At 41.9% G+C, this 27,500-nt stretch overlaps 1 protein-coding gene across 4 annotated transcripts; it reads right to left on the bottom strand.

The window, feature by feature from the left end:
• Positions 1–5,442: 5,442 nt before the first annotated feature.
• Positions 5,443–26,734, bottom strand: LOC148010921 (hydroxyproline-rich glycoprotein family protein). Of its 4 annotated transcripts, none has more exons than XM_087672219.1 (4): positions 26,306–26,734; positions 25,140–26,144; positions 5,750–5,925; positions 5,443–5,668 (listed from the first exon to the last, which is right to left on the bottom strand). In XM_087672219.1, the coding sequence occupies exons 1-2, from the start codon at positions 26,574–26,576 to the stop codon at positions 25,150–25,152; spliced, it is 1,266 nt and encodes a 421-aa protein (XP_087528345.1). In that variant the 5' UTR covers positions 26,577–26,734; the 3' UTR covers positions 5,443–5,668; positions 5,750–5,925; positions 25,140–25,149. The 4 variants fall into 4 exon arrangements, with proteins under 4 accessions (XP_087528345.1, XP_087528344.1, XP_087528346.1 ...); XM_087672218.1 differs by having other exon boundaries at positions 5,750–5,879; XM_087672220.1 differs by having other exon boundaries at positions 5,750–5,807.
• Between the last annotated feature and the right edge of the window lie 766 nt (positions 26,735–27,500).

Below are 27,500 nucleotides of genomic sequence, written 5' to 3'. Positions count from 1 at the left end.
GAAGAATATATGGTTGAGCTTCTGCAATATCTATAGGGTGAAAGGTCTGGTTTGTTGCCAGGGGAAACTTTAATATTGTGCATGAAAAGAGTGATGACTCTTTCCCTTCTTCTTGGATATTAGGTGAGTCATAAAAAATGAAAGAATGTTATTAAGGAACTTGTTTTAGACAATATTCAGGAACAGTTGAAAGACACTAATCCCATGCTAACTTTTAATTCTCTTAGCTACTCTAGGTATTAGACTAGGCTTGGCATCAATTATGGGAATTGGCTTCCATTAGTTGTGCTTCTTAAAGTGGATAAGCACATATTTCTCATTACTAACTAAAGATATTTAAAAAATGACACATTTGGTTACATGACCAAAGGGCTTCTTAGGCAACTCGAAGTGGATATTGAAAGCAACTAGAATTACCCTTAGATGATGTTTATTAAAACTATGTAGCAATGTATTTGTATTATAGATTTGCAAATTTGAAAGGGAGGAGGTTCAATGGGTAAACATAGCATAGTTGCAACTTCCAATTCTTGCAAGAGAACAATTTTGAATGTTGAAGATACTTTTCTTGCCAATCACACCCACATGATCACACATGCTACTTTGATTAGAAATGGAAAAGATTAGCTTAATGTGCAACAAGAAGCTGGTTCCTCACTAAATATCTCTTAGATTGCTAAAAATCTTCAAGTGTAAGAAGGGACAAGGAAGGCCTCCTACTGCATCAAACAAATGAGGGAAATTGGATCACTAATCAAGAAGTAATTGTGAGGTCAAGAAGCACTTTGAATTACTATGCAACAACAAAATTTCTTGTGACTCAAGGGCAACATAGTTGTTGTTAAGCTTTATTGAAAGGGTAGTAACTGGCTTAAAGAGGTGTCCTCTAAAGATGAGTTGTTTACATATTTGAAAAGCTTGGGGAAGAGGAGTCCCCAAGCTATGATGGGTTAAGTATGGAAATGATGGCCCACTTTTGGTAGGAAATGAAATAGCATATTTCGATCATGATCATGGACACAAGGGTCACTGCATGTATCATTGAAAAGAAACATCATTAGTTTGGTCCTAAAGTAATAGCAATGCATAAAATTAGATCATTGATGGCCTATTTCAAAAAATCTTGGCAAAAGCAATAGCCTCAAGGTTGAGTCCAATTATGTAGAAGTACATTAAATAAGCACCAATTTTGCTTCATCAAGGGAAGACTATTACTTGACAATGCACATAATGCTATCATGGTAACTAAATGGGCAAGATGGTTATGACAAAAATCTAGGCTTGGTGTTGAGAATGTATTTGACAAAGCAAAATGGTTGTCAAGTCATGCTAAGGATGGGATTCAATGAGAGTATCACCAACATTCCCAACTTCTTAGCCAATGAATATCTTACTCGGTTGTCATTCAACAGCTTGTTACTTAAGCCATTTAGAGTCAACAAATGGCTTACAAAAGGTTATCCTCTTAACCCTCTCTTATTTGCCATGGCAATCCAACCTTTGTTCTGCATGATGGAGAACTTGGTTGCTAGTGGACATTTAGGAGTAAGATATTGAGACAAACAAATAGCATATAAAGATTTGTAATTGACATCATGATGGCATTAAAAGCATAGAACTTGGAGATGGCTTGCAATCTATTGGAGCTCTATGAGAACATAGCAAACTCTAGAATCAACTATGAGAAATCCTCTCTCATTAAGTATAATCGAGGATGATTTGATGAATCTAAGTTGGAAAGGTAGGACCATGTGTAGAGAACCTATCTTTAGATACCTTAACTTCCTAGTTTGGATAGATGTCAAAGAGTCATATAAGACAAGATTCCATGGATAAGTTGAAGATTAAGATTAGCCGTTGGAGTCAAATGCATGGCGAATGTATGCTAAGTTAAAAATCATTCAATATTTTGTCTATCCCTTTGACATATTTTATCTCCCTTTAGTTTTCTTGGAATGTGAGGCTTGAGAAAGAATGGGACTCTCTCATTAGTAGCTCTTTGTGGTGAAAAATCAAGAAGTCTAAATATCTTGCTCACATAGCCATGAAGAGTATCAAGAAGAGTGTAGATTATGGTAGGCTACACTTGATCTTGATGAATCTGCAAGAGGAGAGCACACCTTTGAGATCCAAACTCTTAACCGAATGCTAGATGCAAGACACCCATGGCCTCAAATGCTAACAAAAATATTGTACATTGAATAGAAACTTGTGTGGAAGCTAGAATGACTCCAAGGAAGAGACACTAAATTTGCAAATATCAAAAAGGTTAGTGACCATTGGAATAATCAATAGTATAATTAGTTCTTGGATAAGAATACTAAATAAGCTCATTGGGATCATAGGTGCAATAGTTTCAAACCCTAGAAAAATGTGTTTTTGTCATGAGCCTTCTCACCTCCCATAGCAAAGAGGTTGGGCAAAAGAGGAAAGAGCACTTATCAAAAGCAAAGTGTGCAAGGCAAACAATTTGATGCCACAACAATAGAATTATTCCCTTTGATGAGAAAAGGAGGAGATAGGCTTTGAAGATGTCCAATAAAATTACTAGGATTTCATCATCACTAACAAGTGCTCTAGTTACTTTTTTTCCAATGATGAGAACAATAATAGCAATTTGCAACACTCACACTTGTAGAGAAATGCATGTACAAAAATCTTAACAACAAATTAAGACTCATTATGCAATATTCAAAGGCTAACAAACTATCTACAATTCAAGTATTGGATATCTCAAAGCTACAAATGTTGAGGGCTATGGAGAAAACGTTGTAACTTAAGCTTCCCCTAAAGGATAGAGTGATGATGGGTTGTGTATTCACAAGTTATGATGGGTTGTATATTCACATGTTATCATGTGGTGAGTTATGGGTTGTGTATTCACAATTGACAACATTAAAAGAAAAGGGTTAATACATGGGAGATGTAGTCATGCAAGGAAGAGACCATAAAGCATCTATTATAGGAAGGGTGCTTCGTAGCAAAGTTGTGGGAAAATATCTTGAAAGGACCATGTAACAAGGAGATAAAAGGGAGAAGTTGAAATTCTGAGAAAGATAAAAGCCCAAGATAGCCTACAAGGACTTGGGTGCCACACTATTAGAATCTTCTCTCCCGTTGATTTGGAAGGCTATGCTCAAATCCATTTTCCAAGGAACTAGGATGGAGGTGAAGGCAAAAGAGATTGAATATGGAGTTGAATACTAATGGAATATTGCTAGTAAGCTAGGTAAAGTTCAAGAAAGGAATAGGGCTAAGATACTTAGCGATCTTGCTTAATCCCTTCCCAACCATTTTGTAACTCTAATAGTTTTATCATGAATGCATCTAGTTTTGTTCAATAGGGCACCCTTTAAATTCAAGCAAAGAACATTAACTACGCAACAAAACCAAGAAGTTGGGTAATGCTACTTTAAGGTAGTCACCAAGAGAGATTCAAGTTAAGATGTAAAGGTATCCATTATTATACAAAACCAAGCTCTACTTTCAAAATTTGCTTAGAATTTTCAACTTGATTTAAGAATTTTTTTTTCCAAAAAATCCTTCACCATGCTCTACACTACACAAAACCACATAGGCCATTTTGGCAAGAGGACATACATAGCATGGCCAATATGCCTACAAAGGTCGTTAAAATGAAAATTTGAGTCCAAACTCTATGCTAACACTTGAAGCTCCTATTGTAATGTGGGGCATGTGTATATGACTTCTTAAGATCCATTAGAAGAGCATCGATTTCTATCTTTTCTCCATTGGTTGGCATCATGGCACATATAGTTAAGCAAGGAATGTTGGACCTTTGGCAAAGATAAGGCACTACCACGGATTCAAGCACTAGGTCTAGTTGAAAAGCACGATAGCTTCACTATGAAACCTCACCAAATAAGATGTCCATGTTGTTCAAAAGGTTGTGTAAATCTCAGTTCTTTGCACATCTTACACTATGGATGAGGGAGATTTGTAGTTATAGGTGTGTGCACATCACCCAGCAATTTTATTATAACACAAAAGCATAATTGTTGCCTTCTCATAATGCATGTGCACACATGTAACTACCTTTTTGTTTTATTTTCAGCTAGAACCCCCAATCTCCTCATAATTTACTTTTTTAAACTAATATCACTTCTGAACAATTGGGGATTGGGGAGACCTTCACTACAAATATTAACTAAGAGAGCATGCACGAGCTGTGTTGGCATTGTTCCTATGCAAAGCTAGGATAGCTTGCAAGCCAAACGAAAAACAGAGCTCTGTTGCACTAGGACAGCACTCCAACCCTGCAAGTAGTGTTTAAGCGGGCAGTAGGCTAAACTTCTATAAACACATCACGTAAAACCTCAACCACAAATAAACTCCAACGATTTCCTTGTAAACCAAAACTCCTAAGCAACGCTACCACATTGAAAACAAATGTAGATAAACTGACCACACAAATGATTCCTAACTAAGACTTAGAGCAACATCAACATTGCATACTATGTTTACTTGGGGCTACATGATGTTGGGAAATTCTTTTAATGATTATAAGATGAAAAGCTTACGATGCAAGATGCCACAACCATGTCAAGGCTTGATAAACTGATGCCACCAATTATTACTAAGACCTAGAACAACATCGACATTGCATACTATGTTTACTTGGCGCTACATGATGTTCAGAAATTCATCTATTGATCATAACATGAAAAGCTTATGATGGAAGATGCCGCACCATGTCAAGCCTCCACACATCAGCAGTAATGTGCATCTTGATAAACTGATGCCACCAATTATTACTAACTAAGACTTAGAACGACATCAACATTGAATACTATGTTTAATTGGGGCTACGCGATGTTCAGAAATTCTTAAATTGATCATAACATGAAAAGCTTACAATGGAAGATGCCACACCATGTCAAGCCTCCACACATCAGCAGTAATGTGCACTTTTAAGGCATTCCAAACATTCAAGCTGTATCCTCAAACTTCCACCACAAGGAAAACCATCAAATCAAGGTTAACCTCACCATCAAGCAATTCAATTACAACACATAGCAGAGAGCATTCAAACGGTTCTTAGTTTTCACAAAACAACAAATGGTTTACATGTACACATCCAAGACAAGTGTATTGTCAAAGTTTTGCACATAAACGCCAATTCCTACTGACTCTTTTGTTAGTTCTTGTCAAATATGCACAGTGATCCCCTACTTCTACAGTTAATATGTTTTCCTCGACAGGAAGAGGGTCCATCTTAGCAAAGGTTTGTCGCAGGTGGACTCCCTTCAACTGAATACATGATAACTCAGCTTTTCATGCAATGTAAAATGGACAATCCACTGAGATGCATTCCCACGACAGCTCAATGCAAATATCATTCGAGATAATGCTTCCAAAGCTACATATGTTCCGAACTCTTGAAAACAACTCTAACTATAAAAAATTCAATGGATTATCTCCTTGACAATGTTGAGCAATTCACATTAACAATTGCTGACAGCATTACAAGGGTATCCCCTACAGCATCAAATGTGATGTCAATGGCACCATATGGTACTGGGTATCTGAGGTTCTTTTATACATCTAAAATATCAAGCTTTATCAGCACAACTAAGTGAGCATCTGTTCTTACCATATACAAACCGAAGCTTCATTCAAATACGTCTCTTCACTCTCAAAAGACATCCTGCCAGCAAGAATAATTTTGTTAGAACAAGTTAATGGTCTACCCTGTTAAAAGTATCCAAAAAATAAAAATAAAAATTACCTTGATTCAGCTTGAAAAATGGAATATCACTGCCATGTGCTCTTATAACTGAATTTCCCTGGATGAAGGACCAAACATCTTGTGATTGAATTCCCCTGGAATATAGCAAAGCACTTATCTCATGATTCAACTGCCCAGGAATATATCAAAAGCCTCAGAGCTAGAATGTGGCATTCCTGTCATTGCACATTCAACAACACATAAAAACCACTCTCCCTGTATTACATTGGCAAAGCACTGATGTGGATAATTGCAAACTTATGTTTCAGGCTTGGACTATCATCTCCGTTTGGTGAACGCGATTTGTAGACTTGGCCTCATGGTTGAGCTTGACAAGGATTCCTTTCAAGTTCTTGATGGAAAAACTGAACACATGCTTTGCTAAGGGCACGAGAAGGATGGTATCTATAAGTTGCAGTCGTCTTCAGCCCTTCTCTTCTTCTCACTTCCCAATCTGAGTCCGAGCTATGGCATGCTTGGTTCAGCAACCTCAACTACGAGTACCTTAGGAACGCAGCTCGTGACCAGCTTGTGCATGGACTACCTGTTGCGGTGAGCCAATCACCATGTGTATCTTGAATCTGAGGTAAACAGCATAGAGATGCAATTCCCAATGAGGCTTCAAGGAAAATGAGCCCTTGGAGCTTATTTCTACAGATTTGTATGGACCGATGCAGACAAAGTCCCTAAAGGAGAGTCTTTACTTTATGTTGATTACGAATTATTACAATAGGATGACATGGGCATATTTTTAGGCATTGAAATCAGAAGCTTTCTCACATGTTAAGGATTGGTTCGTCTTCAAGGAGAACTGTTCAAGAACAATAAGATCCAATGAGGGTTGAGAGTTTGTCTCGAATGAATTGGCTCAGTTCTATGCAGATTGAGGGATTCATCAAGAGTTTGCCAACCCTAAAACTCCTCAACAGAATGGCATATTGGAGCAGAAGAATAGGAGTGCAAGTGAGATGGCTCAAACTATGATGAAGCATCGGCAAACACTTAACATCTATGGACCAAAACAGTGGCCACCGCGGTTCATATCCTCAATCGCAATCGGTCATCCACATTTGTCATTGTTGGTATGACTCCTTTGGAGCGTATTTTGGATTAAAACCAAATGTTTCCTATTTCAAAGCTTTGGGTGCAATGCATAAGTTCACATCCCCAAAAAGAAAAGGGATAAGTTCGAGCCAACTTTCAAAAGACAAGTGTTCGTTGGCTACAGCTCTAGCCTCTTAGTCATAGGGATACATGATTTATAATCCCATCTCACAAGATGTCTATACAAGCCAAGATGTGCAATTCATTGAGTTTCCAACTGCAAAGGGGCATGAGGAGCACCCTATTCTTGGATATCCATGTGATAGTTGGGCACATGAGTTGGTGCCAATGGAGCCTATGTCTCTTGAGGCTCCATCTACACATGAGACTACTCCTCCACCCGATTCCACACCAAAGGATGTTCCAAAGACTTTGGCAAAGGCAAAGTGGGAAAGGGAGTATCGGCATCCTCCTTGTTGGGCTCGTGACATACTCCATGATGCAAGGATTGAGGGCCACTTGTCTTAGAGTTGTCAAAAGATGACGTACCAGCGAGACAGTAGGGTTTGCGGGGAGGAACACAGAGTGAACTTGGTAAACATGGAGAAGAGAAGAGAAGAGAGAAGAAACTCTGATGAATGGAATGATGAAGTTTTCAATCATGGAGTGAATGTAATACAAGGGAATTGTCAAAAGATGACGTACCAGCGAGACAATAGGGTTTGCAGGGAGCAACACGGAGTGAACTCAGCAAACATGGAGAAGAGAAAAGAAAAGAGAAGAAACTCTGATGAATGGAATGATGAAGTTCCGAATCATGAAATGAATGTGATACAAGGGAACAAGGGTGCCATAGCACAAGGAAGATGATGAAGATAGCTACGAACCACAAACCGCAATGTCCTCCTGAAGGGGTGTGAGGGTAGTGGAGAGGCTGGAGAGAAGAGGTGACCGACTAAATGAATCAGCCGTAAGGAACGAATGAGAGAGTGGCCTATAAATAGGCACAGTCAGTCTAGGACGGTGACGCAAAACACAAAAACGCAAACTACGAGTGAAGGGTGAAGGGTTTCTCAACAGCCCCTCTCAAACCCAAAAAAGGGGAACAAGAGAAGAGTGAGGTGAAGATGCAAAGCTACATGCTGAAGAATGCTCATGCAGCAAATGCCACTTGGACAATATCCCTCGTGGGGAATTTGTTCACTTGCCCAAGTGCTCTAGTATAAAGATGATGAAAACATGCAATGCATAGGAGGAATGTTGGACTTCGTGTGGTGTTGAGAACCATAAGAATATGCCCGTACTCAATCTCGAGAGGTGGCTCTATGCTAACCAAGTGACCAAGGCAAGAAGAGAAGAGGAAAAAGAAGATGTAGAGGATCCCTAAGATCCAAGATTTCCACCGAAAAGGGAACCTGCAGTAAAGAATAGTAGACAGAGTGAACTGGAGAACCCAAAACTCAACCTTGGGAGAGAAGCCACTAGCTCCATGCATCCATGCTGGAAGGAATACGAAGGCCTCGTTACCAAGTCGCGGCTGAACCTCCGAGGTCCCGATCTAGATGGTACCTGAAAATCCTGGATATCAGTAGAAGACATGATTGATCGAAGACAGCCACCCCAAGAAAGTAGAGGATGGGTGAAGAGCTTCATGTGGAGTAGGTTTCCCCTTTGAGGTGGGAGGTGGAGGGGCCCCTGCTGAAGTGGAAGAAGTAGATACCCCCTCTGAGGGCAAAGAAATAACATCCCCCTCTGAAGTAGATAGGGAATCCAAAAACTCATGGATCACGGACTCTGAAATGTCTAATGACGAAGGAAGTGCCGTTAGTCGTGCTAAAGAAGGTATATGGGGTGTCGAAGAGCTCCCAGAGATAGCCTCTCGAACCTGAGTAGTCGAGGGTGGGGAAGGATAGGGCTCAGAATGAGCAAGAGGTGGGCAACAGTCGTTGTCTCTCAGTGGAGAAGACTAGGTAGCCAAAGAAGAGGAAGGAGTCGAGCAACCACTCTCTCGAAGGAGCAGACTAACAAGGAGACGGTATCAAACAATCACGGTCTCTCGATGGAGCGGACTGCAAATCTGTAGGTCGTGGAAGCCACTGTACTTGAAAATAAGTGGGAGAAAACTACCACTAGCATTGCGACAATCTCCAAGAGGTCGTGGCGCCAATTGATCCTTTATGTGCTCGAAAGGACTTAGTGCGCATCAAATGCATCTTATTGCCTTGAGCATAGTACTCTGATAGCCGATGCAAAACAATCTCTGTGGCCTAGAAAGGAGAGGTGGCACAAGAAGTGCCTGGTGGAAGACACATATACTTCGGGGGGATAGGAAGCAAGGGTCGAAGTCGGCAAGCATCGATGGTGTTTCCAGTGATGCCATAGTAGGAGCACCCAGTAGTCTGGTCATCTATTGGTAAAGAAGCCATGGATACCAGTGTGCCTTGCTGAAGAAGGAAGAGGTCAGCTACCATGAACCACGAACCGCAATGTCCGCCTCAAGGGGAACCGCAATATCCACCTCAAGGGGTGGGAGGGTAGTGGAAGGGTTGGAAGTGAGCTGCCAGTGGGAGGAGGATGTGACCAGCAGTAAAAGATTGCAACCAATAGAAAAACGCAAGTGAGGAGAGAGAAAGACTAAAAACGTAGGCAACACAACTTGCAGGAGAGAGAAAGACTAAAAACGCAAGCAAAACAGCCTACAGGAGAGAGAAAGACTAGAAACGTAGGCAGTAGGTGAGAGAGAGACTAAAAACGTAGGAAAAAAACAGCAGCAACAGTCAATATGCTGAAATCAGCTCCGAACAGTGTGATAGGCTAGAAACATGCGCCAGACTGTTCTAGACAGCAATGGCTAGCTTGGACCGCGATGTCCTCCGCGTTCGAGGTGTGGGCAGCAGGCTGAAATACCTAAAATCTGCAAAAACAAGATTATTTTCTGAATGGAGAGTGATCAGCAGTAGTTGATCTGCTGTAAACAGCTGTAAACTGCGGGTGGAAGACTGGAAACAGGTGGTAGACTGTAGATGACAGCAAGGGACAGCTAAGACTGCGATGTCCTCTGCGAAAGGGGTGTGGGCAACAAGCCGAAAACACCTGAAATCTGCAAAAATGAGATTTTGATGTAGCGGAAGAAGAAGAGAAGTGGAAGTCGAACCCACCATTGGTCTTTGCCTTCTCTGGAGTGGAGAATCTTTGTTGTTGTTTGAGCAAATCCAGCTCTGATACCATGTCAAAAGATGACGTACCAGCAAGACAATAGGGTTTGCGAGGAGGAACACGGAGTGAACTCGACAAACATGGAGAAGAGAAGAAAAGAGAGAAGAAACTCTGATGAATGGAATGATGAAGTTCCGAATCATGGAGTGAATGTGATACAAGGAAACAAGGGTGCCATAGCATAAGAAAGATGATGAAGACAGCCACAAACCACGAACCGCAATGTCCTCCTGAAGGGGTGTGAGGGTAGTGGAGAGGCTGGAGAGAAGAGGTGACGGGACTGAATGAATCAGCCGTAAGGAATGAATGAGAGAGTGGCCTATAAATAGGCACAATCAATCTAGGATGGCGCCCCTTTTTGGGACTGCAAACCCTAAACGCAAAACGCAAAAACGCAAACTGCGGGTGAAGGGTTTCTCAACAGGAACAAGGGTGTCGTAGCACAAGAAAGATGATGAAGACAGCCACGAACCGCAATGTCCTCCTGAAGGGGTGTGAGGGTAGTGGAGAGGCTGGAGAGAAGAGGTGACATACTGAATGAATCAGCCATAGTGAATGAATGAGAGAGTGGCCTATAAATAGGCATAGTCAATCTAGGATGGTGCCCCTTTTTGGGACTACAAACCCTAAACGCAAAACACAGAAATGCAAAAACGTAAACTGCGAGTGAAGGATTAAGGGTTTCTCAACACCCCCTCTCAAGTCCAAAAAGGAGAACAGGAGAAGAGGGAGGTAGAGATGGAATGCTACATGCTGAAGAATGCCCATGCAGCAAGTGCCACTTGGACAATGTCCCTCGTGGGAAAATTGTTTACTTGCCCAAGTGCCCTAGTACAAAGATGATGAAATCATGCAATGCATAGAAGGAATGTCGGACTTTGTGTGGTGCCGAGAACCATAAGGATATGCCCGTACTTGATCTCGGGAGATGGCTCCATGCTGACCAAGGAACAAAGAAAATCCACCCTGTAATCTGAGAATACCACCTGAAAGGAGACCTTTGAAGATAGTCAGGAAACTGGATGAGCTGTAGAACCCGAAACTCATCCTCGGAGAGAAGCCACTAACTCTGTGACTCCATGCTAGAAGGAATACAAAAGCCTAGCCACCAAGTCGCTGCTACTGAAGACACAAGGGCCCTGATCTAGGTAGATCCTCTAGATCCTGGGTATGAGTAGAGGAAATGACTTCTCAAAGGAGAGCCACTCCTCGAAAGTGAAAAGTGGTGATGTGTGAAGAACTTCATGGCACATAGGGTCCCTCCCTAAATCCAAAGGAATAGAAATAGGAGCCCCTTCTAAAGCCGAAGAAGAAGTGGAAGCCCCTGCTGAGGGCGAAGTAAGAAAATCCCCCTCTAAATCCAAGTCTAAGAGAGAAAGGGAATCCAACCACTCATGGCTCACGGACTGCAAAGCATTTGATGACAAAGGTAGTGCCGCTAGTCATATTGAAGAAGGTATCTGGGGCTCGGAAGAAGCCGGAAAGCACCTAGAAGTGGCCTCTCGAACTTGAGTGGAAGAGGGTGGGGAAGAAGGAGCCTCAAGATGAGCCAAGGATAGGGAACAGTCACGGGCTCTCAAGAGAGTGGACTGTGGAGGAGATGTGGGCCGTGGAAGCCACTATACCTAGAAGTGGGTGGGGGAAACCTCCACGCAAGGGAGTGGTCTCCAAGAGGGCTTATCGTCTCGTAAGGTCTTAGAGCCTCCGTGTGCTCGAAAGGACTTAGTGCGCGTCGAGTACGGCTTATTGCCTTGAGCATAATACTATGATAGCTGATGTAGAACAATCTCTGTGGCCCAAAAAGGAGAGGTGGCACAAGGAGTGCGTGGTGGAAGACGCTGTTAGCAGAGTATTTGTCAGCTCATGTGCGAGTCTGAGCTTGATCTGGGCTGGGCATTTTTATGCACCAGTCGGCCAGCTTTAATGCTGTCCGACCAGCATTATTGCTCCCCACTTTTTCAGCCTATTTATACTCAGTGGCTCCTCCTCAGTCAGTCACTTCATTTCACCATCTGCAGACTCTGTAGAGAGAGGAGCCAGTGCCAGTGCCCACGCAGCCAGTGACTCACTGTTGTATGCGACTGTCTCGTGTTCAGATATATGGATTCCATTTCCCGTGCATACATCTGAGTTCTCATCTATATCGTGTTCTTTCTTTTCTCTTTTTGTCTTGTGTTTCAACAGTTTATTTCAGCACATGTTTATGCTTCCACCGCTGCTCCACTTCTGACATGGTATCAGTTTTCAGGATTTGTGTTTCTGCTGTGTTTTCTTGCTGATTTCAGGACTGTTTTGTACCCCTGGTGATCAGACGACTGCTGTTGCAGCCAGGCGACCTGTTTTGGGGCTGTTTTCAGCCTGCGTTTTTTGCAGTTTTGCCATCGCCTGCTGCCTCCGCACCCTCTGCTGCCTGCGTTTTTCATCTGCAGCTGCTGGTGACAGTTTTCTGCATGTTTTTCTCCAGTTTACAGCCTGCGTTTTGCTGATTCAACATCTCTCGTGGCTGGGTGACTGTTACTTCAGGCCGTTTTTGCTGTTTTTGGCAGTTTTTGACTGATTTTTTGACTTTCTGCAACAGATTTTGTCTTCTATTGATCAGATTTTGGGTTATATTGCATGTGAACTCTCATTTTCTGCAGTCTGTGCTTGTGTTTTGGCTGTGTTTCCTCTCTAAATTCCATCTCTTCTCTACTTCTCTTCTTATCCTCTCCATATGGCTCCTCCGTGCACTTCCACTGATGATAAGTTACATGGACCTGATTATCTCACATGGAGTGCTGTCATGAAAGCTTGGTTTGTGCAGAAGCGGCTATGGTACATCGTCTGTGGAGCTACTCCTCGTCCTCTCCGTTCTTTTCCTCTTCCTGAAGACTTTGATGAGGACAACCATGAGGAAGCAGTGCTCACATGGGACTCGGACGATGCTCGTGCTTACTCGGCGTTGCTTCGGTGTATTTCTAAAGCGGTCTTACCGGCGGTTACCTCCTGTAGGACATCTCCTGAAGTATGGCAGAAGTTGCAGCAGATGTCGAGGCCCCTTCCACCATGCGAGCAGTCACACTTTATGGCCAGCTCCAGCAAATGAAGTTTGAGCCGAAAGATACTATTCAGTCTTTTCTTCTTCGTGTGACGCAGATACAGGACCAGCTTCGGCACATGCAATCTGCTCTTCCCAAGGTGCATCTTGTCGGAACGGTTCTCTACAAGCTCCCCCCGGAGTTTGATGGAGTGGCCAATGCTTTGCGGGCGCAGACATCATCGACTCCTGTCAGTTTTACACATATGACCTCGATGCTTCTTGAGCATGAGACATCCTTGAGATTACAAGGGCGGCTTCCAGCACATTATGGAGGTGAGGCTTATGTAGCTTCAAAGAGGGGTAACGGGAAGGCGAAGTCGAAGGCCCAATGTTACCAATGTGGCAAGAAGGGACATTTGCGGAAGGACTGCAAGAAATTAGCGGCTTCCAGGAAGAAGGAGCAGAAGACGAAGCGGGATGTTGACTCTACCGATGAGTCCTCTCCTTCATCAGACTCCGACTCCGATCCTCCGACCAAGGTGAAGTCCAAGGTGCGGAAGGGATCCTCTTCTTTGGATCCCGGGAAGGGCTTGGTGGCCCCTTCCTCGACTGCTTTCTAGTGGTGGTGATGAGGTCATCCCTCACGACTCTCTTGTGCCAGAGAGGGAGTGTGAGCGGGTGTTCAGATGGGGCAACCGCGCCTCATCTATATTTATATACAAGTGCACAGGTTCCAGAGAGGGACGTCCCTGACGCATCGACTTCAGTCTGGCGGAATCAAATCCTGGAGCTGGGATTGACATCCAGGTTCATGCTGAGCTGGTTATCTGACAGAGAGCGGGAGGCTTTCGTCTGGAGCTCAGATGAGGGGACACTTTGGCGGTCTAGCCAAAGGCAGGGACTCCATGGTCACCTATGTTCAGAGGCATTTTTGACCGGATGGTCTTGTATGCTACTGCGAGACATTGGTGATGGACACAGAGACATGCTATGATCTTCTCTATTTTCAGATGTTTGGTACGATCGACATCGACATCAGGTTCTCTCCGAGGCACCTTGGTGGTGGCTTGATCACCCACTGCTTGGGTATCCATGGTTCTACTTGGTGGTTCTATGTTGTATAGTTTCTGATCCCTTTTCATTGTACTATTGTATTGTATCAGATCACTCATGATCTGAGAGAGGGTGTTAGCAGAGTATTTGTCAGCTCATGTGTGAGTCTGAGCTTGATCTGGGCTGGGCATTTTTATGCACCAGTCGGCCAGCTTTAATGCTGTCCGACCAGCATTATTGCTCCCCACTTTTTCAGCCTATTTATACTCAGTGGCTCCTCCTCAGTCAGTCACTTCATTTCACCATCTGCAGACTCTGTAGAGAGAGGAGCCAGTGCCAGTGCCCACGCAGTCAGTGACTCACTATTGTATGCGACTGTCTCGTGTTTAGATATATGGATTCCATTTCCCGTGCATACATCTGAGTTCTCATCTATATCGTGTTCTTTCTTTTCTCTTTTTGTCTTGTGTTTCAGCAGTTTATTTCAGCACATGTTTATGCTTCCACCGCTGCTCCACTTCTGACAGACGCATATACTCCGGAGGGGTGGGGAACAAAGGTCGATATCGATAGTCTTCGGTGAGATGATCGTTTGTGCCGCAGGAGAAACACCTAGTAGAAGGGCAATCTATCGAGGGAGACGCCATGGTACCAATGTGGTAAACTAATAGAGTGGGAGGGAGAAGATGGATATCTCCCAATGCACAACAGAACTAAAAGAGAAATCAAATGTTGATGCCGAACCCGCCACCGGTCTTTGTCTTCTCTAATAAGGAGGAGAGAGAAATACTAAAAACGTAGGTTGCAAGAGAGAGAGACTGAAATCTGCAAAAACAAGATTGTTTTCTGAATGGAGAGTGATCAACAACAGTTGCTCTACTGTAAACAATTGCAAACTGTGGGTGGAAGGCTGGAAACAAGCGCTAAACTATAGATGACAGCAAGGGACAGCTAAGACTACGATGTTCTCCACGAAAGGGGTGTAGACAGCAAGCTGAAAACACCTGAAACCTGCAAAAACGAGATTTTGATGCAACAGAAGAAGAAGATAAGTGGATGCCAAACCCGCCACCGGTCTTTGCCTTCACTGGAGTGGAGGATCTTTGCCGTTGTTTGAGAAGTTCCAGCTCTGATACCATATCAAAAGATGACGTACCAGCGAGACGATAGATTTTGCGGGGAGAAACACGGAGTGAACTTGGCAAACGTGGAGAAGAGAATAGAGAAAAAACTCTAATGAATGGAATGATGAAGTTTTGAATCATGGAGTGAATGTGATACAAGGGAACAAGGGTGCCGTAGCACAAGGAAGATGATGAAGATAGACACAAACCATGAACCGCAATGTCCTCCTGAAGAGGTGAGGGTAGTGGAGAGGCTGGAGAGAAGAGGTGACGGACTGAATGAATCAGCCGTAGTGAATGAATGAGAGAGTGGCCTATAAATAGGCAGAGTCAATCTAGGATGACGCCCCTTTTTGGGGCTGCAAACCCTAAACGCAAAACGCAAAAATGCAAAAACGCAAACTGTGGGTGAAGGGTAAAGGGTTTCTCAACACAAGTATCACGAGGACATGAAATTTTGAGATGCTTTAATCTTGTTGATAATATTTGATTAAGTTCTTAATCAATGTGCAAGGTTGTTTAGCACATGTGATACACATGGCAGTTATTTCATGATAACAGGCCAAGGACTTCGAGGATGCAATGGGTGTCAAAGGCAAAAGTTATGATAAGTTATGCCAGCTAGGCTTTGGGAGTCAATTGGTATTAGTTTCGACCCTGAGATAGCTATTTGGCCAAAAAAGTGTCAGTGGTGACACAAGGGACTAGCATTAATTAATTAATGTCAATTTAAGGGTCAATAGAGGTTAGAGACCACTCTAGGTTGCAAATGGCCTAGCCAATTTAAATATGCATGGGCACATTTAATTTTGGGCAGGGTTGAAAGGACTAAAATTAATTTTCAAGATTATTTAATTCTAAAAATTAATCAAATGGCTGGATAATACTGAAACATGGGTTTAGAAGACTGCTACCACTTAGCAAAAATGTACTTGCAAACTGAGAAAACGTTTTTAGGACTGGGTCTCAGCCATTCAATCAATTTACAGCCTGGGAGAGGAAAAGAGAGAGATGCTGGTTTATTTTCTGATTAGAGAACAGTAATTTGCTGCAGAAGACAGCCATCTTGGGGCCTCAAAAAGTAGGGGACAGCAAGGAGTCACCTTCCAAGGGTTGGCAACAGCATTGCTGATCAAGTGATAGCATTTTGGAGGAGCCTAACAATAGGTGACTGCATTGAATGCAGGCTAGAGTAGCCATGAAGCATAATTAAGGGTTTTCTCGCGACGAAAATCAAATCTCTCTCTCACCCTGGCTTTCTCTCACCTCTTCCAACCCATTCTCAAGAGATCTCAACATTTCTCACCCACTTTGAGCAGATCTTAGCCAAATTTGGTGAAGACCAGAGAGATCTCTGCTGTAAACTCTAAATTTCTATAGAAATTAGGGTTTACTAGCCACCTTGGGACCTGTGTCAATAGGAGAAAGCATCGTACACTGAAATCAGCACCTAAAATTCATGGAATTGATAGGGATTTTAGATGCCAAGACAACCATTGTGAATTGAAGTAACATTTAGCCACTTGGTGGTTCCCTTTGTACAATTCCTATGTGAAAATCAAGGGCAATTGGCCCAAATTCCTAGCTGATTGTATGTACAAGGGGCTTTTGGATCAGCAAAGGAGATTGTGGAATCTCAACATGTACTCAATTCATTAGCAATTAAAGTTAAAGAAATACCGAAAGAGGCACCAATTTTGCAATTGGCTATCGGAGCATCACTAGCTAAAGCTCTCTCACACTTGCAAAAAGCTGAATGTATGTGATCCTCCAACAAGCTAGCTATAAATAGCCAAAAATAATAAAATAAAATAGAGCAAGTCGGCAAGGCTGAAAACTAGCTGACTGCAACAAACTGATAAATGAAATAATCAAATTTTTAAAAAACTGTTGTGATCACTGCCTAGCTACCATGTGTCACTTGCCCACCCTATCTGGTTTGCCCTAACAACTCTAGTAAATGCTGGCAACTGCATATAAACTGGCCTCTCCAAAACTCAGAAAAATTGCCCTAAACTATCTTAACACAATCTGTATGAGGGATTGGTACAAGCGGTACCCTTTAATTTCTGCACTATAACCAATTAAAATACATTTGACAACCTTGTCCAACAATTTATATCTTTGTGGCTATGGCACCAAAGCATATGCAAAACAACCAAAGACACGAATATGTGACACCACTGGTTTCCGGCCAGTCCAAGCCTTATAAGGCATACATTCAGCCAATGCTTTAGTTACAAATGCTTGATTGTCCATACTTGCATTAGTGCAATTCAACCACTCTTCTTAAAACAACAAAGATACCAACGCATCAAATGTGTAACATTAGCATCTCCTTTTGCAAGTAAACGGAGTGTAGTGGCAAAACTTTGATAAGTATCAAGTAGACTAGCCAAGACTATAGAAATAAAAGAGGCATTAGGAATTATTTCATCAGTATTAGCAAGCTGCTCCATGATATCCTTGACACATGTAATGTATGCATCCACGGAATTACTCTCTATTAAATGCTCCATCTCAAGTTGCTTGCGTAAATAGGCTACACGAGCCTCATTGCACACCTGATACAACAAAACAAGCTTATCCCAAGCATTTTTGGCCATTATACACGAGTGAATATGCTAGATGACTTGTCTCTTGCACAAGAGTGCAATCAGAGCATGAGCTTGGGTATCACGCATTCCCAACTTAATTGTTCTGCTATGGGAGGTGCAAGAGAAGCTCGAGCCAAAAATCCACTAGTGATAATGGATGAGCTAGAAGAACCTATAGCATTCTATGTAGCTGGGCCTCAAGGCCTAACTTTTGAACCACATATATAACCCCAAAGTTGCTTGGCAACAAGAACATGCTTCATCATGTATGCCCACATAGGATAATTAGTGCCATCCAATTTGTCTCCCCAAACATATTGAGCAAATCATTTTGCCCTACCATTGCTTGCTGGAATTTCTGATTTTTGTAACCAGCTACTATCCAAAGTATAAATGCAAATGCAGCACAAGCAAAAAGCTTAGAAACTACCAAAACTCACAATTTTTTGGAAAGTTGATGGCATCAATGAAGAAATTGCAGCTAAAAGGGCTTTGATATGCACAAATTTTCACAAAATCCCCAAATTTAATTCGTGAAATTTTATCTTGAATGTGAAAATTCCCAAATTTTGGCACAAAATCGAGCAATTTTCGAGCACCGAGCGGAAAATCCCCAAAATTCTTTAAGAAATTTGGGGGAAATTTGTCTGCTATAAAATCCCAAATTTTGTACTTATTCGGGACATTGCGCACAAACAAGAGCTATTTGTTGGGTTAATGTTCATTAAGACCAAAGGGAGCTGAATATTTTAATATTTTATCCTGTTACACAGAAACGCAACACAACACGTGTGGCTTCAGTCGCAACAAGCAACATAATGTGAATTGCTAGTGACTAATGTTGTGCATAGATTCAATCGACAAGTAGCGTGACATGGATTGTCGACGGGTAGCTAACCAAGTGTTGAGCCCATAGGTTGTGTTACGCCTAACGAGGCTATTGGACATGGCGAAGCTGGAGTTTGACCTTGTGAACACCGACGATTTTGATCAGTACAGCATGTTGGGAAACAAGCAAGAGACGAACAATTAAAGGGCAATAGCATGACGTGTAGGGCATGCACATGGGTAGGTAGGTGTGGCAAGACCAGACTATCTGTACACTTGCGCACTGGTGTTGTGGGTACACAAGATGGAACACACAAGCACCTAACTACAAGTCAAAGAATACAATAAGTAGCCAAGTTCGAATAAGGTGGCATGCAGACCAAGAAGAAGAAGAGAAATCGAGCTCGAGGCTCAACTGCGGCTATGACAACACACGAGCAAAGTGGTAGCTAAGAAGAGGTATGACTCTAATACCATTATTAGATTAGTGCTCAACAACACATGCACACACACATACACTTATAGTGAACAAGTGAACAACAAGAGACTGAGTGTTAGAAGGTCACATCCACTATGTGAGAATGAATATGAAAGTACAATACCTAAGGTACCAAGTACCACACCCATTGACAGATGTTCACACAAGGAAAAACCCTCATCTAGACAGAAGGTCAAAAGTACCTGTGGATAAGGGAGCGTTCACACTAGAACTTAGCAACAACACGACAAGCTCAACATCAAAGAGGGATATTGATCCCATTAAACTTTTTTTAATAATTCAAATTTAAAATAAATATACAAAAATGTGGTTGGAAGTAGACACTAGCCACCCTCACTTATACGCTAAGACCTTTCCATCACATAAGTATTAAATAATTGTATAGAGTCATCTACCCAAATTTTAATCCAAAACGAGTTGTATTCTTTTTATTCCCTTTCTTTTCAATTCACAAAGGAGTTATGTTTCAGGGGGAATTTTGATCACTTTGCCCATGACCTCTAAGTTGATCCCAAAAGCTATACCCGTATCTTTGGCCTTTAGCCATGTGCCTAGTGTCTCTGAGCCACGCAAGCTCTTGATCAACCTCTAACCCATACACACGTACCGTTGAACCATGTCTTACTTCGGATCCCTAAGCTTCTCGATAGACCATGCCATCCTCACATTGCACCTCTCTCACTTATGTATCTCCTTTCTAGGATCATTGTATGAGATTAGACACTACGTCTTCCAGGTAAAATCCTTACCTTTTCCTTTTTCGTATGTTTCATGTCACGGGGTTTAATCACCCATGGTCCAAAGGGGGGTTTGTTAGCTTTATTTATTCTCATGTGTGAATACACATTATTGTGCGTAAAAGTGTATATTTAGGTGTGAACACCTTTTACACCACTAAGTATTAAATAAGGGTCAAAGGGTTAGCTACACATGTTAGTCTCTATATCCAGACCCTATCACTTGTACTTGCATCTTATATATCTCACCTATCATTATCAATCTTTCTTTCAATTTTGAGTACTTACAAGAGTTCTCTCTCTCTCTCTCTCTCTCTCTCTCTCTCTCTCTCTCTCTCTCTCCATGGAGTTTTATCCACCACAGCCTACTAGTCACACATGCAAACTCCATACCCAACAAAACTCGTTTTTACACTTTGCTAGCACCATCTCTCTGCTATCCACACTCCATTCATGAAGGACATCTCGGTTCAAGCTACTACCCACTACCGTCCATCATCAAGCGCTTGCTATCCAGCCCCTACTACTGTTGGTGATTGTTTCCAACAGATTGTCATCACCAAAACAGCTATGTTTATTGCTGCAAATCATGTTCCAACCTGCATTTATCCTCCCCTTGCTGTCGTCAACTGCTAATGTTTACTCTCTACCACGGTCCTTGAGACTCCAAAGTTGGAGGGTCAATATTTCACATTTGCCTAGTGTGTTTGTTGTGTTGAGCATCACACATATATTCATTCATTCATCATTTTCTTCAGTGTTCGCTATCTCTCAATTACCCTAACCCTTACTGTATTCTTTATTAGTTTGTGCTTTGATGTACAATTATGTTTGGCTAAAATACATTAGCTTCTTCAAAATAGCCCCAAAACATGCTTGATTAATGAATTACACCTCTTTGTTAAAAGATGTGTTCCTAGAGAGTGTTTATGTTCCATAAGCACAAACCCTATTGGGAGGCCCAAACTTTCTATAAATAAGCATGCTACCCTCCTAGCCACGATCTTGTTTTTGCAATTTGCAGGTGCCATATCTCCGCTGTCCAAACCCTGTTCGCTAGAGGAGATCTCAACCAAAGCTGTTCGCTATTGTTTTCCTTCATCATGCGCCTGCTGCCCAGCCCTCTATTGCTGTTTTCAGAGGTTTCACAGCTGATCTTCATCCTTCCCAAGTGGTGTCTAGTGGCAAAGGCTAGAACAAACTGTGTTTGCTGCATACACACCTTCCGGAGCTGCTGTACAGCCTGCCCAATCATTGCCTAACTACCACTTGGCACCCTACTGCCGCGTTTTGATCAGATTTCTGCTGCCCTACCTAACATGGGTGCTGCAGATCTGCATTTTGCTTCCATACCCATCCACACATCTGCCACATCATCATTGCTGCCTGCATTTGCTGGTTTTCTGCATCCAACTATCCGTCTATCACCAATCCGGCATCATACTGTTGTGTTTGCTGATGCAAGACACCCTCGGTTTTGGAATCCCTCAGAGTACAACACACTCTCCAGCTCATTATCCCTACCCCACTCCTTGAGACACCAATTCAAGATTCGATATTCTTCACTATATAGTGGGTTTCCCACATTGAATATTGTATTATATTCAGTATTCATTCATTATCATTCACTGTGTTCGTTGTCTCTGTGTTATCCTAACCCTAACTGTATTTTTTATCAATTTGTGTTTTTGTCATGTGACTATATTGTGTTTTCTATGTTGACTAATTTCTTTACACTGGAAACACTCACACCCAATTGGAACCAAACAAGTGTAAGCAGCCTTCAAATGATCATGGCGGCAACTTGACATGATAAGGAATGAGTGGGCATCAGCAGGAGTAGTTGGCAGCCATGTGATGATGAACTAGGGATAGATTTGGATTGACTACGTATACAAGCGACCTAGCACACTCTCTATTTACAAATGAGAAACCAACCAAAAATAGAGGAGTTTTCTTGTGGGACACTAAATCACATTGAGTGCATTTGAGTTTGGGGGATCAGCTAATAAGGGCTTTATGTGTAATGCACCAATTTTAGCTTACCACATATTGAATCCCTGTTTATAAAACAACATGGAGCCAAAACAAGTCTCCTATGTGGTACAAAAACAGAAATGCCTTATTGGGGTTGTTTACTCAACCAAAAATTACAATTCCATTTGAAGTACTGAACATTGTTTGTAATCTGTCCCTCAACACTTTAACACATCTAGGTTTTTTGTCCTAAAGAGTGCAATCTTGTATAGCTACAAGCTTTGAATGACTTCTTGATTTTAGTATAACCATACTCATCAACAACCACTTTGCCTCTAGCAAGTGAATAAGCCACAGCTGGCTTTGAGACTTGCCTAATATAAAACTATGTTGCAATATCTTCAAAGAGGATTACCTAGACATGTTCTTTAATTTTGCTTTGACCGGCTTCTAAACCTCTAGGTAGCTGCTTTCTACTATGGCTATGTAGCTTGGCATGAGTTGCATGATAACTGATTTTTCTTCAGCCATTTCTTTTTGTTCTTAAAGTATGTGTGCTAGCATACCATTGAGCTAAAGGATGAGAGAAAGCAAACAAGAGCTTCATATTGGCAATTGCAAGGTGAGGGTGAGATTCTGAAAATAGAAACAACCACAAGAGTCATGAGAGGTCTCTTTTGGTACTTCATCGATGAGCATGCACAAGTTTATGTGTAGAGGTAAAGTGCGAGAACCTCCAGTGATATGTTAATTTCATTGGAGCTTTGGCTTTTCCACCGGCTTAGATGGCTTAATCACAATTAACAAACTTCAACAATATAATCGGAAGTAGAAACACCAAAAACAACACCAAGGTGAGGCCCCAATCAAAAAGAGTAATTCGCGCCATCTTTGAAGTTTGCATGCAAGCTCTCAAGCAATCACTCACCATATTCTCAACAAATGTACAATCAAAAAAACAACTTTCAAGATATGTTATGAATCTACAAGTCAGCCTGAGCCGATTACTTAGCATAGCTCCCTCATCAATTGGGAAACATGGAAAAACACCCCGCTCAAAACCAGATCTACCATAACTAAAGCCTAGACAACTTCTCATTATAAAATGACATGGTAAGGAACCATTGTCATGTGACCATAAGTCCAAATAATGAAAATAATAGAAAGGTCCATCTATACTACTATTTCACCCGTACGCATATAGAACATTGATCACTTGTCTTCACGAGATGTTCAATCACTTTGGCAATATGTCAAGGAATATTTTGCATGGTTTTCTAGGAACTGAACTGAACTCTAAAATAGTCTAAGTATCCAAGATTAAGTTCTAATAACTTAATGAGAACTTTGGGTGAATCTAAATACATGCAAAGACTTATTTTGAGTGGTACAAGTCATCCAAGTGGAAATTTATCAAAAAGTGATGCATTTACAAAAAAGTAACATTTACGACTATTCTGGGAGGATTTTTGTGATTTTTCCCATGTTGCCTTGTCAACCAAGTTTGCCTCGTTTTGAGTACCTAGACGACCCTATTAGGAGTTCATATAACAAAGTTACAGCCAAAACAAGTTGCAGCCAGGCTCAAACCTACATAAAAACAAAAACATGGAAAGCATTGAAGTAAACAAGGAGAACACTAATTGATGCTTTTGGGATGCATGAACAGGATTGATCTGACAGAAATTGATCAAGCTTCGAGTATTGGATATATGGTTCAAGTTACATGAAATATGTAACCTAAATTGGATATCGGCTATTCATTTCGGTTGCATGATAAAATATATAACCTGAATCAATGAAGATATAAGGGATTTGAATATGGCTTTTTGATTCTAAGTGTGTTTATCTTCATCTTCTCTTCCTGAACTCTCATAGAGAGAGACCCGCTGCCTGGCTGCATATGCACAAAAATTATCCCGATATCTTTGGTGAACCTAACATGAAATCAGCTGGTTGGGGAATCAAGTATTGGGTATATGGTTCCAATTACAAAATGAAACATGTAACGTGAATCAATGAAAATACAAGGGACTTGACTATTGCTTTTTGATTCTAAGTGTGTTTATCTTCACCTTCTCTTCCTGAACTCTCACAGGCAGAGACCCGATGTTTACCTAACCACATACACGCAAAGAGTATCCTAGCACGGCCACACAAGCCTATGGAGCACTCTTATTGATGACACAAATACATCATCGGGACTCTAGATCAGCTCACACTGCTTTGCATAGAAGCCAGGCAACTCTCTTGTTCAAGTAGAAAGTTAGCTCTCTAGCTCTAATGGGACTGTTTGTGTTTTTCTCCTTTTGACCAAAAAAATTGTATTTCATCCTCTTACGACAGTTTGACAACAAGACAATAATCAAAAAGGGCACTTATCACAATGAAGATAAGACATTTTTGCAAACATTATACAGTCCAAATCACATGAGATCATCTACATGGACCTGAAAAGAGTGAAATTTTGAAAGAGTTACAATCCAATAAGAACTACTTCAGTTTATGATAACAGTTTGTGCCTGGTCTTACCAGAAACCCTAATCAACCGCTTGTCAATGTACAAATCTCAAAAACCACACAGAAAAAAATGATCAAGCCTCTAATGTATAGTGATATATGCAAATGCAATCAAACAAAAGTTCTCCAGGATAAACGTGGATGCTCAGCAGAAGAAATCCCAAATAGAGAATTTAAGTAGGTTCATGCAGTGCTCGTGATTTTCTGGTCATCACCTGAATCACTCATCAACCACAAAGTTACGATCCAAAAAATTTAAGACAATCGTCGAGCCCCTAAAAAACAGATCTAAATGCAAGAATATGTCTGACGGGAAAATCAAAAAGACAAAAGACCCGTTAACCTTGCATAGCCAAAATCTGCAGAGACAAATAGGACCTTGAGCAAAAGTGACAACTACCTATTGCTTAAGATCCTAATGGATCCAGACGCAATGTATGGTCATCTTATCTAAAATTGCCAGAAAACTATTGAAATACACTCAAGCTCCTTGAACTCATACTATTAGCCAAAGCATTCAGGTCTATTTCATATGTGTGAGAGAAAACACAGCCTATAGGCTAATGTGTAAACTCCAACAAAGTTCCTGCATATGCATGAATGATTGCCATGCAAATATTTGAGTAAAGCAGTGAAACCAAAAAATAAATTGAAAAGTAAACCTTATGATCTCACATGCAACCCTTGAACTTACACCTTCATCAGTGTACTCGCTATCAGAATTTCCATCAAAGTGAAGTGGCACAGTAATATTGAGAAAAGAAGCTGAACCTTACCTTCTCATTCTCAGTCCTCATCTTCATCTGAGCTTCCATCCTCATCAGTGTATCCACTATCATAATCATCTTCTTCTAACTCAGGATTTAAGTCAAGTTGCACAAAAGGCACGTGTATAACACCAGCTGGCACAGGGGGAGCAGGAGGCGCAGGTTTTGGGGTTGCTTGATCTTGAGGTTTGGAAGCTGCAACAGGAGGTAATACAACAGCATCTCCAGGTTTCCAGCCGGCAGGTACTTCCAGGCCTGGGGGCAAAGGAATAGGATCTCCAGGCTTCCATCCGGGAGGCATTGGTGGTAGGTCAGGTGGAAGTTCAATGGGCATGCCAGGCTTCCATCCTGGAGGAATGGGAGGAGGAAGGGGAACCCCTGCAGGTAACTTGAGGATTTGAGGACTTTCAGTTTTCTTGGTTACTTCAACACTTGCTTCAACAGGTACAGCATCTGGAGTAGCTGTTACAACTGCTGGTTTGGGGAGGCCTATATCCAACTCTGCCGCCTGGTAAAGCTGTGAGGCCCGCATCTGTTCTTCTTGTGGGGCTGGAGGTAGAGCCCCTCGCAGAGGCACTTGCCCTGATGCATACTCTGGAGGTGCAAAAGTAGTATAGCTTATTCTGTGGGCATAAGCAACAAGCTCTGTCACATCTATGCTTCCAAAACCCAGTGTCCCTTGTCCACTACCTCCCTTGTTGCGCTTAGGCTTTCTATAGTCTTCAAACTCTTCCATAGTATATTCTAAAACCTGTTCTGCATCTCTAAGCCTTTTGGCAAAGTCTCTCATAACAGAATCCTTTGATGCGATCACTTCAGCAATCTTCTGTTTCTCCTGCTCCATCTCCTGCAGCTTGGTGATTTCCCCTATAGCTTCAAAAAGCAAATCCTGGTGGGATTCAATCATGGAAAGAAGCTCCTTAGTGCCAGTTATAGCAGCACCTTCTGGCGTAACGGTGGCATTAGTGAGAAAAACTGGTATTTTACCGGAGACACTTTGCCAAGGCTTACCACCTACAAGAAAATCGATCTTAATCAGGTACCAAACAATCGGTTCATTCAGTATGCAGTAATGTGTAGATATGGGAATCAGTCGGTATAGAATGATCAAGAAAGTTTTCCCCTTCCATTTAATAGGGCAGACATCAACCCTCCCTCCCTCTCGCATATATTACCTCCCAGTTCCGCAATCCGTGCAGTAAGGCCAGCCATCTCCTCCAGAATAGCCTGAGCTCTTCCATGGGGCGGCAGATTGTTAAGAGGAGTGGATCTCGCAACCACACGCACAGAAGAAACTGGAGGAGGGTTGGCGCCTGCATTTGCGATGGTACCCGGGAGCGAAGGTGCGCTTGGCGGAGTCGCGACACCGGCAGCTGCCATGGAAGCAACACCAAACCTTGCTGGTGAGGCAGCCGCAAGGCCAGGGTGGCCTGCCATTTGCATCATTTTGCCTGCTGAGGCACCACCACATGCAAGCAAGACCTCCTTTCTCTTGCAACGGCTGTAAACTCACTACGTACGATCTCGCCCTCGCTGCGAATTAACCGTCGACCTGCTTTGTCTGTGACGTAATCTGATGAGGCTTCTCTTGTCTACCATGGACAACGAAACCAAAGGAAAAACCGTGTTTTAATGTAAAATGAATTGGAAAAAGGAAAAAGGAAAACCTAGTTATAAAAATGGCAAATTGCATTATGTAAAATGAATTGTTTTTTGAAAAATTTATAAAAATGATAAATATGTGTAATTTGATTTTAAAAATCCCTCCACAATTTTGAGTTAAGGGTTTTTATATCACCTTACTAAGGATGTTTTTCATGAAAGATGGAACTCAACTAGCAATGCATAAGGGGATTGCCTTCTCCAAGGGCTATGGGAGAAATAAATGTCTTTAGAGGAGAATGGCTTCTTGTCCCCTTGCAAAGCATCAAATGTGATTTTCTTCTTGCTCTTACGATTGATGGTGGTGAACCAATCTTACTTAAGATCCTTTAAGGTGCTAATAATTACCTTAAGCATACTAGTGTCCAAATAAAAACTTTTTTTTTGCAAGGGGGGGCCTCTTAATCAATTTCACTTCAAAGCATTAAAGAACGAGTGGAAAAGGGAACACATTATTTGCATTGAGCATGAAAATGATTAAGAATTCTTGAGATTGTTGAGGCTTTTAACAAGTGATTGGCTAGTGTCAAATGATGATGAAAGGGTGGTATCCAAAACCAATGAGCTACTTAGTTATGTTTATTCCCCGATTCCTATTGAAAAGAGGCTATTTCTTGACAAACCCTTTCACTGAGGCGGAGCTCAAGCATGTAGTATTGAGGATGAAGAAGCAAAAATCCTTGGGCCCAAATGGCTTGCTCGTTGAGC

The sequence above is a fragment of the Lygodium microphyllum genome, chromosome 29 (genome assembly GCF_053477565.2).
Source record: "Lygodium microphyllum isolate KBCC chromosome 29, Lygodium_microphyllum_v1.1.10, whole genome shotgun sequence".
In the NCBI taxonomy this organism is placed as follows: Eukaryota; Viridiplantae; Streptophyta; class Polypodiopsida; order Schizaeales; family Lygodiaceae; genus Lygodium; species Lygodium microphyllum.
This window is presented reverse-complemented; position numbering and strand designations above follow the sequence as displayed.

What these genes read in the sequence shown, in the direction of transcription:
- LOC148010921 (XM_087672219.1), bottom strand. Translation starts at nt 26,576, where the DNA reads ATGATGCAAATGGCAGGCCACCCTGGCCTTGCGGCTGCCTCACCAGCA. An exon ending in ACGGATTGCGGAACTGGGAG is followed by an intron (nt 26,145 to 26,305) that starts GTAATATATGCG and finishes ATTTTCTTGTAG; the next exon opens with GTGGTAAGCCTTGGCAAAGT.